Source organism: Mustela putorius, unplaced genomic scaffold (genome assembly GCF_011764305.1).
Source record: "Mustela putorius furo isolate JIRA1106 unplaced genomic scaffold, ASM1176430v1.1 tig00000430_pilon_pilon_pilon, whole genome shotgun sequence".
NCBI lineage: Eukaryota > Metazoa > Chordata > Mammalia > Carnivora > Mustelidae > Mustela > Mustela putorius.
Window position 1 is genome coordinate 8,141,261 of NW_025421377.1, and position 16,525 is coordinate 8,157,785.

The window sequence follows — 16,525 nt, forward strand, 5'->3', positions numbered from 1 at the left end:
TTGCTACAAACCCAGTTAACATAGCTGCTGGGAGTCATGGTGTTGTCATAAAAGATGTGCTTAAGGCTCAAAACCAACCAATAAAGAGTATCCTTGGGGGCGCCTGGGTGGCTCAGTGGGTTAAGCCTCTGCCTTCAGCTCAGGTCATGGTCTTGGGGTCCTGGGATCGAGCCCCACATCAGGTTCTCTGCTAAGCAGAGAGCCTGCTTCCCCCTCTCTCTCTGCCTGCCTCTCCGCCTACTTGTGATCTCTGTCTGTTAAATAAATTAAAAAAAAAAAAAGAGTATCCCTGGACACTCAAAGACATGGCTCCAGAAACAAAAGAATTGAAGAAGGATTGGCCCATCTTATCAGTGACTCACTTATAGATTTATGTTTCCTAACTCTCAAATTTAGGTTTTGCTAGATAATAATGATTAGTTCTCCAGGGGTTGGGTGGAGGGATATTTCCACCAGAATACACAGCATGGAATTCAGTGAACTTGAAACTCTTACTATTTCTTGGTCACTTCGGTCTCTACTCTTGCCTTCAGTGGGCAGTTTTGAGACTTATCTCATGAAATTTCTGAGAAGGTCTTAAGGGATCAAGAAAACATTTAAATGTGGTGATAACCAATTCAATAACACATCATTATATTGCCTCTCCCTCTTCCTTCTTTTACTTTCCCTCTCCCTTCTCTTACTCTTGCTCTCCGGGGTCAAAGCCCTAACAAACTTCTGTACACAGGTCTTTGTTTCAGCCTCTTTTTTGGGGAAAGCCAAGAGGGGAGAGGGGAAATAATAATTTAATTTGGACCCATTAGGTTGGGATGTCTAAAAAGACATGCAAGTGGAGATGTTAGGGAGGTGGTCTCTACCCAAATTTGGATTTTAAGGAAGAAGTCCAGACTTTTGAAATGCAATTCACTTTCCAGCTTTGAAGAGAGCGACAAACATACAATTGTTTTAAAAAAAAAAAAAAGCATAATAGGACAAAAGAGCACATGCAATTGTCACCTAAATAGGGTCCACGGTAAGAGTTCTAGGACTGAGCACGAAGGGCCAAATGGGTCCTTTTAAAGATAGGGCTAGATACAGATCCTGCTTTTAAAAGGAAAATCATTTAATGAAATTGAAAATCATTCTAAGTGGTATTAACTAGAGCATATTAATCTCAGCAGCAAATAGGTCCTTATTAATTCTGAATTTTTCCAACAAATTATATATTCAGATTAACACTGAAAGACGCTTTACACAGTTATCTTTCTCTTTCTCAGTGACTCCACACCTGAGAGAATTAGTCCCTTCTTCTTTTACAGTCCCATGGTAGTCTCTTTTGTGTTTACCTCACCAAACTATAATTTATCCATGTGTTTCATTCTGTTTCCCCAATCAGAGCGTGCCCTCTTTTTGAATGGAATCCCTGCCTTTGTATCTCCAGCTCCTGACACAATGCCTGGTATAGAGATGGCACTGTTTGTTCAAATAAACTGAATGCACACATAAACGGATTCCTGCAGAATGCCTGCAAAGGACTGTGTTGAGCAGGACCAAAGAAGTTACACCTTTGAATTCCCAGCACACTTATCTCACCTGCACATCTCTTTGGTCCCTTATTTTGTATCTTCTTTTATATGTATTTGCACCTTCCAACCTATGAACTTGTCAGCATTAGGATTCACGTCTGAATCACCTCTGCACCTTGGTTAAGGTGCCTGGCATAAAACCAGGGTCAGGAATATGGAATATGAATTATCTGCCTGCAACAGCAACCTCGGCATCATCTGTGCTTCTCAAACTTAAATGTGCATAGGGCTCATTTTGTTGAGACGCAGATTCGGATTCAATAGATCTGAAGCGAGCCAGAGAGTCCGCAGTATCTAAAAAAACTTCAGCTGACGCCCAAGCTGCTGGTCTGTGAACCACACTTAGACTGTCAAGGTCACTACATCAATTGTTCTCGACTGTAGCTGCATTTTAGGATCTCCTCGGAAGATACTGAGGGTACTGAAGTCTGAGTCCTCCCCCTCAGAAATTCTGATTTAAGTCATTTAAACTCCCCATGTTGTAAGTAGCAAGGACCTCGGGTTAACAGACCTTTACATATACAAAAAAAGAAAACAGTTAATCGGATAGCTTCCTAAATGAAATTGCGAGAAATACCTGAATAAATAACTCTTCTAAAGAAAGTAATAGCACGCAACACCAAATTCCGGGGAGCCTAGGCTGTCTCCGGGCGACAGAGTCCCCGCCCCTGCCTGTCTTTGACACGCCCCTCCAGCGGGACCGGGACCGCTTTGCCACGCCCATCACTGCCTCTCCTTCCTTTTCTACGGGGCCGACTTCCGGCGTGGGGTTTGTCACGTGTCCGGAAATGGGAAGTGGCGGAACGGCTCAGGTGACGGGTTCAGGCTAGTAGCGGTGGCCGTTGCGGCCCTGTCCGGTCTCTCTCTTGGAGGACCCGCCTTGGCACGGGCCGGGCTCGGTCGGGCGTTGCGGTAAGCCTTGGGCCGTGGCTGCCCGGTAGTTCCGGCGGCGGTGGACAGATTGGCAGACAGGGGGTGCCCGGGTCTGAGGCGGCGCTTCAGTCCCGCTGCTGGCTCCGCGTCCAGGGTCGCGGACCTGTCTCTCCGCGGTCTGGCCTCCCATCCTTTGCCCCTGTGTCTGAGTGAGGCGCAGAGTCCGCTAGGAGCATCCGCCAACTCCTCGTTGTCCTGGGGGCTGGGAAAACAATTCCCACACCTCCCTTCCCTGTTCCACCCATAAGAATCAGGTTTCATTTGTGCAAAATGGCCCTGATCATTCGCTCTTTGGCGCGGACCAGGAGAAAAGGACGTGACAGTGCCTTCTTGCCTTCTTCTTTGTCCAAATCCACATTTTCTTCTAGATCTCTGAAGCGCATTCTCCGGTCTCTGTGCCCAGTTTTCTCTTCTGGATGACAATGCTTCACTTGCTCGGTTGCCTGGATAGCACACAGGGCCCGACCCACGCGGACACTCAGATTGGCAAGCTCTTTGTCGCGCAGTGGAATGGCCCAGCTGATTTTGAGGAAACAGGAACCAGTACAGAGAACAGTAGCTCACTATTTCTGGAACGTGGTCAGGCATGGATTCTTAAACTGGGAAAATAGTTTTATTCCAGGATCTCTAGTGATGGATTCACTGACTTACACAAAAGTACTCTATAAAGACTCGACCCTTAGGATGTAAATGCCACTGGGGCACGATGTTCTTGTCTTCCTGAACATGGCTGTCATATCCACCTCTAACATCAAACAGTGCTTGGCACTTAGTAGGCATCCGTATTTGTTGAATGAAAAAGGGTGGCATAGTGCTTTCCCTTATGCCTAACTCCTTTATGAGGTATAATCAGTCCCCTCTTGCTTTACATGTCCCATGCACTCATTGTTGCTTTTGACTAAAGAGGGACTGTGTGGTGAAGGTTGGCCACTGTCACTCATTTGACCAGTTTTTACTATTCAGTTCAGGTTACCTCAAGAGGCATTTGCTGAGTACCTGCAAAGCAAGAACACGGAACTATGCCGGAGCACCTTCTCCTCTCTCTTTCTTCTTTCAAGAGCATTCTTGAGATCTACAAGCTTATGGTCTCATGAATCCATTGGACAGCAAGTGCTTGATTATTTAGTAAATACAGAAAGTGCCCTAGCAATTGAGAGGAGAGATCAGTTTGGATTAAAGTCATTATTGAATCCATTCACATAAATCATGAAGTGTAATTAGGGTTTGGATGGATGATATTCCCTGCATGGAAAAGCACTAAGCAAAGATGCAAAGACTGCGCTGAGTAGAGGGCTTGGACCGGCAGATCTGTATTTGGGAAACTTGGGAAAATGTTGAGCAGGGGCTTGTTGTGGTGAAAGCTATGTTTTAATATTATTTGTTTATACAGGGTTTGGGGATTGTGGAAACTTGCAGAGAGATAACCAGATACTGAAGTGTTAAATGGATATAGTTGATGGGAGCCTGGGTTAGTGTGGTAGCAATGAAAGGAAGGGTAAACTGTATGTACACGAGGGGAAATCAGCAGAACGGGGCAGTAGATTTCTTGTTGACAAAGGAGAATAAAATATGACAGATTTTGAACTCAAGACATTCGCTTACAGATGTGAGAGTTGGAAAAGGGAAATCAGGGAAACTATTGTTGTCATGTCATTTGGTGCTATCATTTTTGCTTAATTTTGAAATGCCTGCTATGTCTTTGCCAAGTTCCAGGAATATGAAGATGAAGAAGATATAGCCCTTTCCTACAAAGAGCTATTTTTAATGGGAGAAAGAATACAACTAACTAGAAAACAGGGTTTGTGTTATGTTAGCAGAGTAGAGGTGAAATGTTTGAGAAGTATAAAATGATTATTCTTTGTATGCGTGTCACTACCTCACAGAATAGTTGATATTTTAGTGGGATCTTGAAGAATGAGTTGGAACTTCCTGGGGTCGGGGAGCGGGAGTGGGAGAATTCCAGGAAAAGGAAATTGCACGAACCAAGCACAGAGATGGAGAAAAAAAGTGGCCATTATCCAGAGTTAATTTCCTAAGCAAGTTCACATGTATGAAATAGCACACATTTGCATTGGAAAATAGTAATATGTATATACACATAAATATATATATTTAAAAATAAAGTTGAAAAGAGATTTTTAAACATATTTAACCTAAGTTGATATTTGAAAAAAGGCATTGAATTTAGTGAGAAAAAGGAGTGTGTGGAAACCTTTTTCTTTATAATAGCTTTATTGAGATATAATTCATATGCTATAAAATGGACCCTCTCAAGTATATAATTCAGTAGTCTTTATTGTATTTACAAAGTTATATAACCATTACTACTGTCTAATGCAAGGACATTTTCATCACCCCAAAAGAAACCCCATACCCATTACCAGTCGTTCTTACTCCTTAACCCTGGCAACAACAGATCATTTTGTCTTTATGGATTTGTCTGGTCTGGACATTTCATGTAAGCAGAATCATAAAATATGTGGTCTTTTAACTGGCTTCTTTCACTTAGCATAAGGTTTTCAAGTTTCATCAATATTATAGCATATATCAGTACTTCGTTCCCTTTTTATGGCCAAATAATATTCCACTGTGTAGATATACTTCATTTTGTTGTATCAGTTCATTAATTAGGGGATATCTGAGTTGTTTCTACTTTTTTATTGGGAGTAAGGCTGCTAGGAACATTCATGTACAAGTTTTTGTGTGGACATATATTTTCAGTTCGCTTGAGTATATACCTAGGAATGGAATTGGTGGGTCATATGGTAATTTCATATTTAACCTTTTGAGGAACTGCCAGACAGTTTTTCCAAAGTGGCTGCACCATTTTACATTTTACAATCACCAACAATTATGAAAAAGTTCTTTTTCTCCACATCTTTACCAACACTTGTCTTTTTATTTTAGCCATTCTAGGGGGTGTGAAGTGGTAGTTAGCACATTTGGTTTTGGTTTGCATGAGCATCTTTTCATGTGCTTATTGGCCATTTGTATATTTTCTTTAAAGAAATGTCTAATCAGATCCTTTGCTCAGTTTTTAATTATTTTTTATTGTTGAGCTGTAAGAGCTCCTAATATAGGAAATTTTTTTTTATCATATTTGGGTAGTACTCCAAAGATTATAAAATTTGATAATGCTGGTTCTCTAATTTCTTTTCCAATCATAATGACTTTTTATTTTTATGATGTTGGTATGTTGATGTGTGAAATCATCCTAGCCATAAATAATTTTTAAAATCATAAATGGAACAATATGAGATAGAATGATTTGGAGAATGAGCTTAATATCAATACTCTTAATTTTTTTCAGCTGATTAAAAATGACAGCAATTAAGCATGCGTTACAAAGAGACATTTTTACACCAAATGATGAACGCCTGCTGAGTATTGTCAATGTCTGCAAAGCAGGAAAAAAGAAAAAGAACTGCTTTTTGTGTGCCACAGGTGGGTATTTAGTAAGAAAAAGCTCTTGTTTGGCATTCTTTTATTGTTTTATTACCCAGGGGACTTTCCCCCTTGTTTTTAATATTCTCATTGTCTCAGGATGTCTGGATGGCTCAGTCGGTTAAGCATCTGCCTTCAGCTCAGGTCTGATCCGAAGGTTCTGGGATCGAGTCCTGCATTGGGCTCCATGCTCAGCAGGGAGCCTGCTTCTCCCTCTGCCTGTCACTCCCCCTGCTTGTGCTCTCCCTCTGACAAAATAAAATCAAATCTTTAAAAATATATATATTCTCATTGTCTCTATAATTGGAAAAACTGTTGGGCCAACAAATTCATTTTTAAAATTGTCTTTAATTAAATATTGAGTAGATACAACAGAATCTATATCATATATATAAGATGCAAAGACTAATCATACAGGGAACACTCATGTGCTTACCACGCAGTGTAAATAGAATATTACCATTACCTTTGAAGTGTCCTGTGTGCCCTTCCCTAATCCCATTCTCTTCCCTCACTCATTAAGAGGTAACTAGTATCCTGAATTTGGGTTCAATCTTTCCTTGCTTTTCTTTACCATTTTACTATATTTGTTTATAGTCTCAAATAACATATTGTTTAGTTTTGCCTGTCTTTGAAATTTACATGAATTGAATCATAGTGCATGTATCCTTTTCTGACTTTCTCCGCTCAACGTTATGTTCATATTCATGAGTTTAATTTCTGTTTCTTCATATAGCAATAATTCTTTCATTTTCACTCCTATGGAGTGTTCTACCCTGTGAGAGTAGCAGTTTACTTACGCATCCCACTAATGAAGAACATTAGATTTGTTTTCAGGTTTTACTGTTCAGACAGCACTTCTGTGAATGTGTTTGTCCATGTGCCCTCATGTATACAGGCAAGAATTTTCTAGGGTTGATACTAAATGTAAAATTGCTGGGTCATAGGCATGTAAGTGTTCAACATTACTCTAATACCAAACTATTTTCAAAAGTAATTAGACTGGTTTTCAAGTCCACAAGCAGTGTGTGTTTAGAGTTCTTTCTCTACATCCTAGTGAAAAGTTGGTTTTGACACGTGGTTTTGACAGGCTTAATTGATTCCAATCTGGTGGAAATAGTATGTAAAATGGTACTCATTGTGGTTTTAAATTTCATCGCCCTATTAATGATGAAATTTCATGACTTTATTGTCCTTGTCTTAGAAATTTGCCTTAAAGCCTTCTGCTCATTTCTCTATTGTGTTGGTTGTCCTTTTACTGATTTGTACAAGTTCTATATATTTACTAATCCTGTGTTGGTTATATGTATCCCAGTATGTGGCTTGTGTATTAGGTTTTTGATACTTTTTAATGAAATTCCTAATTCTAATGAGATCTTATTAATCAGTCTGGTCCTTTATGGCTTCCACCTTTTTATCTTATTTAGGATATGTGCCCTAGAAGGGCACCTCTTGGTTGGCTGAGCATTTGACTCTTGATCTCAGCTCAGGTCTTGACCTCAGGGTCGTGAGTTCAAGCCCCACATTGGGCTCCATGCTGGGTGTGGAGCCAAATTTAAAAAAAAAAAAAAAAAAGATAAACTTCCCTAGAGTAGCAAAAGTATTCTTCTATACTGTGTTCTTAAAGTTTTATAATTTTGCCATTCACATTCTGATATTTAATTTACCTGTTTCCATGTTTGTAGTGATGAATATGAGTGTGCCCATTTCTTGGTTCTCTCCTGTATCTGGTTTTTATTATGTCTTGTTTTGATTCTTCATTCTTCTACTTAAATTTTAGAATCCACTTGGCAACTGGCAGATTTTCTTTGGATTTTAATTGGAATTGTTTTAAATATGTTTTTAGTTCAAAGAGGACTTGTATTTTCATGATATTGAGTCTTCTTGTCCATGGACATGGTATAGTTCTCCATTTACCTTGGTCGTCTTTAATGCCTTTCAGTAAGTTTTACAGTTTTGGAGTGCCTAGGTGGCTCATTGGGTTAAAGCCTCTGCCTTCAGCTCAGGTCATGATTGAGCCCCAATTAGGGCTCTCTGCTCAGCGGGGAGCCTGCTTCCTCCTCTCTCTCTCTGCCTGCCTATCTGCCTATTTGTGATCTCTGTCTGTCAAATAAGTAAAGAAAATCTTTAGAAACAAAATACTTTAAAAATAAAATAAAATAAAAATTTAAAAATAGGTTTTACAGTTTTAAAGGCTTTCAATAATTTTGCACATTGTTTTATTCCTAGATTTTTTGATACTATCATAAAAAGTTATTAGCACTAATATGTCTTTAAGACTTTAATTACTTTTTAAGATTTGTTTATTTATTTATTTGTTGAGAGAGAGAGAGAGCGTGCACACAACCAGGGGGAGCAGCAGGCAGAGCAGGCAGAGGGAGAAGCAGGCTCCCAGCTGAGCAAGGAGCCCGAGGTGGGACTCAATCCCAGGACCCTGGGATCATGACCTGAGCCAAAGGCAGACACTTAACCCAACTGAGCCACCCAGGCATCCAAGACCTTAATTTCTTAGAGCAGTTTTAGGTTTACAACAAAATTGAGGAAGGAAGTGCACAAATATCCCCTACCCTACATATGTGTAGCCTCCCCCTTTATCAGTACCACTGGCAACAATGACAACAGTTAGCAAGAATGAACTTACACTGACATGTTGTAATCATCCAAAGCCCATAGTTTATCTTAGGGTTTACTGTTGGTGGTGTTCATTGTATGGGTTTGGACAAATGTATGATGAAATATATCTACCATTGTAGTGTCATACAGAGTATTTTCACTGCCCTAAAAATCCCGTGTGTTCTGCCTTTTCATCTCTCCCACAACCCCTACCCTTTCAACCACTGTTCTTACTGTTTGCATGGTTTTGCCTTTTCCAGGATATCATATCGTTGAAATCATACAATATGTAGCCTGCTCTGTGTGGCTTCTTTCACTTAGTAGTATACATTTACATTTCCTGCATGCCTTTTTATGGCTTGATAGCTCATTTCTTTTTAGCATTGAATAATATTCCATGCCTGGGTGTACCACAGTTTATCCACTCACCAATGGAAGGATATCTCAACTGTCAGTTGGACAGTTATGAATAAAGCTGCTATAACCACCCATGTGTGGATTTTTGCATGGACATATATAGTTTTCAGCTCCTTTGGGTAAATACCAAGGACTGCGAATGCTGGATCATATGGTGAGAGTATCTTTAGTTTGGTAAGAAATCACCAAACTTTCTACCAAAATGGCTGTATCATTTTGTAGCCAGCAATGTTTGAGAGTTCTTGTTGCTCCACATTTTTGCCAGTGTTTTGATGTTGTCATGTTCTGGAATTTCGCTGTACTAATAGGTGTATAGGGGCATCTCGTTTTAATTTTCATTGCCTTGATAAAACATGGTGTTGAGTATTTGTTCATATGCTGACTTGTTTTCCATATCCCTTCTTTGGGGAAAAATCTTTTAAGGTCTTTGGCCATTTTTTAATCAGGTTTTTTTGTTTTCTTATTGTTGAGTTTTAAGAGTCCTACGTATAGGGGCATCTGGGTGGTACAGTCCATTAACCGTCCAACTCAGTTTTAGCTCAGGTTGCAATCTTAGGGTTGTGAGATGGAGCCCATGTCAGCTCTGCACTCAGCATTGAGTCTGCTGAAGACTCTCTCTTCCTCTTCCTCTTCCCCTCCCCTACCATGTGTGCAGGTGCTCTCTCTCAAATAAATCTTTAAAAAAAAATAAAAAATAAAGAGTCCTTTGTATATTTTGGATAACATTTCTTCATTAGATGTGTCTTTGGCAAATATTTTCTTACAGTCTCGCTTGTCTTCTAATTCTCTTGATGTTGTCTTTTGCAGAGCAGAAGCTTTTAATTTATTGAACATTAATATATTTAAAAAATCATTTATTAGAATCTGGAAATACAGTTGTTTTTTTATATGGATTTCTGCATTAATCTTGCTAGACTTTCTTATTAATTCTGATTATTTGCCCACAGACAGAGTAGTGATATTGTCTTCCTTCCTTTATAGTCTTTATATTTTTTTAAAAAGATTTTATTTATGTATTTGACAGGGAGAGATCACAAGTAGGCAGAGAGGCAGGCAGAGAGAGGGGGGGACCTGCTGAGCAGAGAGCCCAATGTGGGGCTCAATCCCAGGATCCTGGGATCATGACCTGAGCTGAAGGCAGAAGCTTTAACCCACTAAGCCACCCAGGCGCCCCAGTAGTCTTTATATTTTTTATTTATTTCTGTTGCTTTAGTGTGCTGGTTAGGACCATCAATGCAGTGTTGATCTCAAAAGGAATGGCTTTACCTTTTAGTATAATTGCTATTGGGGTTTTTACAGTATAAAGGAAGCTCCCTTCTGTTCTTGACTTTTTTTTCTTTTGGGGTTTTTATCATTGAAAGGATGTTCAATTTTATCAAATGCTTTTTCAAATCTTTGAGATTATCATATACTTCTTTAATTTATTAGTGTGGTGAGTAATTGTATTTGGTTTTTCAAATGATAAATCGAATTCTTAGAATGACATAACTCAGTCATGATGTACCAGATACCATCAATTATATCATATTTTATGTACCATTTAAAAAGTGCTGTGATATCACATCAGTTATTAAGACATACTCTGATTTCAGAAATATTAAACTGTGGGAAAAAGTGTACATCTCAGAATTGTTGAAATGAAATAATACCTTTTGTATATGCTCTTGGATTAAGTTTGCCAGTGCAGAATTTGTTTGTAGTTATTTGTATATTTGTAGTTGTAAGATTTTTCACCCATGTTCATTAATGACACGGTCCTGCAATTTTCTTTTATACACTGTCTTTGTCCTTACATCCAAAGCAATAAAGTAAGTTGGGAGTGTTCCCTTGTTTTCTGTACAGTGCAATAGTTATGTATGTTTGGAATGTTTCCTTGGAAAACTTGGCAAAAGATACCAGTAAACCTGTGTTGGACTAGGTTTTGGGGAAAGAGATTTTTCTCTTACTAATGCAGTGTCTTTAATACAAAAGATTTTCTGTACTTTCTGTTCTTAAGTCAGTTTTGGTAAGTTACATTTCTTAGAGATTCAACCACTTCATGTAAATTTTTAGATGTACTGGCATTCACTCCTATCCATCCATTTGCTGACAGTAGTTTTTAGAAACAAATTAGAGCAGTTCATTTCCCTGATTAAAGTCCTCTAAGAGCACTCCACAACCTCAGATGAAGACCCTTGGTGATCTGAACTTTCACCTTTTTTTGTAACTTCATTTCCATCCACTTTATTGTGTAAACAATCCATATTGAACCACTTAGCACTGTTCTGAAATGGTGTTAGGCTCTTTCAAGCCCCTTGGCTTCACTTAGGTCAGTCATTCTTTAGGGCTCATACTGTTCTTTCAAAACTGGTCTGAAGCTTTGCTTCTCAAGGAATCTGCCTCTGACCCTTTTGTCTGATTTAGATGTTCCCTTTGATGCTCTGTGCATTCCTCAGTCATGGCATGTATTGGGAAGTACCACTCCTGTTCTAGTACCGTGTACAGGCACCTGACAGCTGTATTTGCAATGAGTGGATGAATGAGTGAAGAATAAGAATATTTCTGATGAAAGTATGTTTTATTCAACAGTGACAACTGAACGCCCTGTGCAGGTGAAGATGGTCAAAGTCAAGAAATCTGATAAAGGAGATTTCTACAAAAGGCAGATTGCTTGGGCCCTTCGAGACCTTGCTGTGGTAGATGCCAAGGATGCTATTAAAGTATGTTTTTCTTAGTGCTTTGACCTGTGTTCAGAAAGTGTCTTTCATTTTCTAATGTAGTACTCTGTCTTCTAAGATGATCTCAGCTTCTTGTTTTATAACCCTCTCCTCTACCAACTCACCAAGAATTAGTCTAAAGTGTATTATTAAACCTTCCATTCTCCCACTCTTCAGTCTCACACTACTAAAATAAATCTGTATGCATGTGGTTTCATTATTTTTGCTTGTTTTTTTTTTTTTGAGCTATAGTTATGTTTGTGCACAACTTAGGTACACTGGAGCAAAATAACTATATATTTTGGTATTTAGGTTAGGTATATTTAATATAAAATCCATATATTAGTACACATTTGTAAAGTGTTGTGAGTAGTTTTTTTTTAAAAGCCTTCATTGTTCTGATAAAACCTAGTTCAACAGCATGTGTAACGCTATAACCAAAGTGAGTCTTCCTTAGTTTGTCTTCATAAATTAATGTAGGATCAGCAGCAGAGGCAACCAGGCTGGCCTTTGAGGCCATGGTTTCAAAGTTGTGGCTCAAGTAAAGGAAGTGATGGTGAGTTACACACCCTTATTTTAAAGAACTTAAAGAGTAAGATACAAGAATGTAAATACCTATACTTTTCCCTGAAGCCACACTCAAACTTTAAGAAAATTGAATAATGTAATAATCGTGTTAAAGGACCATGTTTATTTGTGACAAGTCCACTTTTCACAGAAATACCCTTTTTTCAGAGAGATTAAGTAGCGCTCCTCCGGTGAAATGAGGTGCTCCTTCCTCCTCAGCCTCTCTCACTCTGCCCCTCATCTTCCTTCTGCAGGAATGTTTTGCATCACACCCACTTGTGATGGGCCGGATAGCAAGGCTTACATAAATGTAACTGCAGATGTCCTTTGACTTAACCCTTCAAGTCTCACACATTCACTTCAAAGACACAAAGAAGTAGAAGCTACCTTTGTAGAATAATCCAATAAGATAAAAGTCTCATTTCACCCTTATCCTGGTACAGACCTCTGAGGAACTAAAGGCTGAATGAAATGACAGGCTGTTGAGTTGAGTGTGAAATACTTTTTAAATGAAGCGAAAACAACTTAGGAGAGCTTTGCATGACTACGCAATTCACAATTCAGATTTCTAACAAAGGTGGTGAATGCCTTTCTAGAAGTTTTTTAGGCACACTGGGTTGCAGCTTTATCCCTTAGGGATACCCAAAACACTTGAGTAACTTATTTAATATACTCTGTTACCATGGGAAAAGAGCAAGAGTAGAGACTTTTTTGCTAGGTTTCTATTTAAGAGAAAATACAGTAAGAGCTTTTTAGAAATGTGTCTTTATTAAAGAGGCTTTTTTCTTCAATAGTTTTGCACTTGATAAGCTCACTGACTTGCATAATTCACTAACATTGCTGATGCTTATCTGCATGCTTTCTCATAGCTGATGCCTTCTATTCCTGGCTTTCTTAATGGATATTGTTGTTTTTTTCATTTTATGTAGGCACCTTGGCGTGTGCACCCTATATATGGATATAAAACATAAAATTTTTATACATAGCCTAACATTAGCCATTTCGTGTCACACATTGATCTGTGTGAGTGTTGCCACTGGAGCACTCAGCTTCGTTTATGGCTTCTTTTATGGGAAGTATTCCCAGGGGAATTATCATTTCCCATCAAGTTTTAGATTCGTTGCCAATACTCTTAGATTTTTTAATAAGTAATACAATTACCTTTTTATTGGAAATGCAGATTTTTAATCTTCTGATACATCAGTTCTGCTTATTGAGCTAATTACTAGTTCCATGCTGCCTTTATGTGATTGTTGTACCAGGTCAAGTCCTGATCCCTAAATTATCCCCACTCTTCACAGTGAGTCTGATATCATCTCCTTTACCCTGGAGGCGATTATTTACTCCCCCGCCCCAAATGACACTTTGAATGAATCGGATATACTAGTAGCCTTCCGTAGGACATTAATCTATTTTTAATTCCTCAAATGTGAAGAAGAGCATACATCCGTATGGTTTCGTGTTTTAGATAGCAGTCAAGTGATTCTGCATTCGGGGGGAAATATTAACCTGGTACGAAATCACTGCTGCAAGCTGGCTGAAGAGACAGGGAGCAGACTGCCCTTCTCCCACAGGTTGAGCTTCTTGGTTGTTTGAAAGAACTTCCAGGCTAGCCAGCATTTTTTAATTTTTGAGGCATCTTTGATCTTTCTCTGTTTGCAGAATTGAAGACAGAATCAGTCCCTGCTTTCACCTCTTTTGTTCTTGGGAACCACACCAGGGTGTAGAATGTATTTCTTTCTCATATGTTATAATTAGAAGACATATTCTTTACGAAGGAGTTAGTGTCAGATCACAATTATGAATAATCGTACATTATCATCAAAGAAGAAGTATAGCTCTAAAACCCCAGAGGCAGTTTAAAAAGAAAAAATAGGTCCATGTCAAAACTGGAGACCATTGTCATCTTACAGACCAGGAAGCTGGGCCACAAGGCTTTTACCTAGACATCTTATACTTCCACTCATATACCTAAGGGGCATAGGAAGGAAAATACCGAAACACTGTGTTGTTTTTTTTTATCCAGCTTCTTTTGGGAGGTAAAGTTTTTCCTATAAATTAAATTCTCTGAACTGTTCTCTGTAAGTCACTTAGCTGATGTTTAATGGTGATTTTTTTTTTAAAAGAACGACTTCATTTTATTGGAATATAGACTTTATAATAATGCAAAAGGGATCTGATCCAAAACAATATCTTTTGTATATTTTTATTTCAGGAAAATCCTGAATTTGATTTACATTTTGAAAAAATATATAAGTGGGTTGCCAGCAGCACTGCTGAAAAGAATGCATTTATTTCATGCATTTGGAAATTGAATCAGCGATATCTCCGGAAGAAAATCGATTTTGTCAATGTTAGCTCACAGCTCTTGGAAGGTAAAGTTAAATAAAAATGCTTATGTGAAATCAGTGTATCTATAAGTGAATATGTAATTTGACATTACTCAAAATGATTAGCTTACTGATTTACCTTAAATTGCAAAGGAGTTGAAAGATAATTTTTCTTGTTGCAGAAATGATACTTGCTCATTATAGAAATTGATACATTAAACTAAATAAATAAAAATCACTTATAAACTTAATCTTCAGATAACTGCTGTTGATGTTTTGTTAGATGTTCTTCCAGTCTTTTTTCTATGCATATTTAAAAACTTTTTAAAAATTCACATTCTGTTTTCTAACTTACTTTTTTTTATAATGAGCATTTTTCTTATAATGAACATTTTTCATGTTATTAAATACTTAACCCAACATTATTGTTAGTAGTACCATAGTTTTCCATTATATGAATATATCTTACTATATTTAACTAATCATTTATTTTTAAATTTCCAGCCTTTGCTTATTTTAAATAATTTTGACATGAATATTCTTGTAGTTGTATTTTTGTGCAGAGTGTAAGTGTAGTGGTTAAGAACATAACTCGAGTCACACTGCTTGGTTTCAGATCCTGGCTTTGTCACTTCCCAGTCATGTGACCTTGGATTATTCTATGTTCCAGTTTCCTTTATCTCAGAAATAGTGATAATTAGTAGTATCCACTCCATAGGATTGTTGTAAGGATTAAATTATTTGATATATGGCAGTGATGAGAATAGTGCCAGGTGTATAATAAATACTCAACAAATACTAGCTTATTACTATCTTATTCTCTTATTAGGATAAAATCCTTAGACATGAAGTTAAATAGGATATTTTTGATCAGTATATCTTCAGGGATGTTACTATGAATTATTTTGTATTATAAGATGAAAACTTATTTATTAAAAATTCACAATGAAATGTTATTTCTTTAAAACTTCTTTCATAAAGACCTAAACATTGTAAGAAAATGATTCTGTATGCCTTGTGGATACAATTTGTGTTGTATTCTTTATCTCAAAGAAAGCAGTTGAAATAACAGCTAGTATGCAGAAGAAAAGAGTTGTTGCTCCTCTTTATTAATAAAAAAACCAGATTATTCCAAATAATATATATTAGAAAGAAAACTTAGATTTGTCCTAATTTGTATATTAGCATTTTAAAATAGGAGCTTCGTTCTGTTCAGTTAAAACATCTGAAATAGCCAATATTCAAACATTTTGACCTATAAAAATGGTGTTTCAGATGCTTCAAACTATTTACTCAGCCACTTGCCTCTGTCCTTTCTCTATTCTGTTTTACTTGCTCCTTTCCTGTTTGCCTGTGGATATTTCCCTGAAATACAGTATTCCTTCCCAATACTTAGTAATTAGTAAGCTCGTTATTGGTTTCAGGTTTGATGCTTGAAACTGGCAGAGGCAGTTCCCATCTGTTAGGCCCCGTGCTACTTCCCCAGTGAAGCCCTTGTGTAGCCCTTGGGGTCGCCATCTCACCAACATTAGACCCCAGTGTCTTGTCAATTGTATATATTGAGGGAATGACCTTAAAGAAATTTAGGGTAATTTTTCATGCCTTGAATAGTGGTTTAATTTGTTTTGAACGGCTTTTATTTTATTTATTTACTTTTTTGCCATTTCAGGGTTGAACATTTTATTGAGGGAATGATTGCCATTCTGTCTTTAAATATTGTGTATTTTCAGATGTTATTTATTGCCTACGATGTGTTTTAAACCAATACATTTCATTGAGTCATGGGAAAATACCTGGGTTTTCCCTCATTAAGAAATGTTATCTGGTTTACCTCATTAAGAAATATTACCATAATCAATAAAAAGAGTTGCTGTTTTTTAGAATGAAATGTCTAGCTTAAAAAAAAAGACATTTAATTTTTTAAGGCCTAAAGCAAAAAATGTGGACATTTTCATGTTTA

The 16,525-nt window shown here is 37.7% G+C and overlaps 1 protein-coding gene across 8 annotated transcripts in view; it reads left to right on the forward strand.

The window, feature by feature from the left end:
• The first annotated feature begins 2,336 nt into the window (after positions 1 to 2,336).
• EXOC1 (exocyst complex component 1) overlaps positions 2,337 to 16,525 on the forward strand; it is a 59,954-nt gene continuing 45,765 nt past the window's right edge. For 7 of the 8 annotated variants that reach the window (XM_013047316.2, XM_013047314.2, XM_013047319.2 and 4 more), the window contains exons 1-4: positions 2,337 to 2,477; positions 5,809 to 5,942; positions 11,541 to 11,671; positions 14,451 to 14,610. In XM_013047316.2, coding sequence (XP_012902770.1) covers positions 5,819 to 5,942; positions 11,541 to 11,671; positions 14,451 to 14,610 — 415 coding nt within the window. In that variant the 5' untranslated portion in view covers positions 2,337 to 2,477; positions 5,809 to 5,818. The remainder of the gene's footprint in view (positions 2,478 to 5,808; positions 5,943 to 11,540; positions 11,672 to 14,450; positions 14,611 to 16,525) is intronic. The other variant, XM_004775498.3, reaches the window with a different exon arrangement.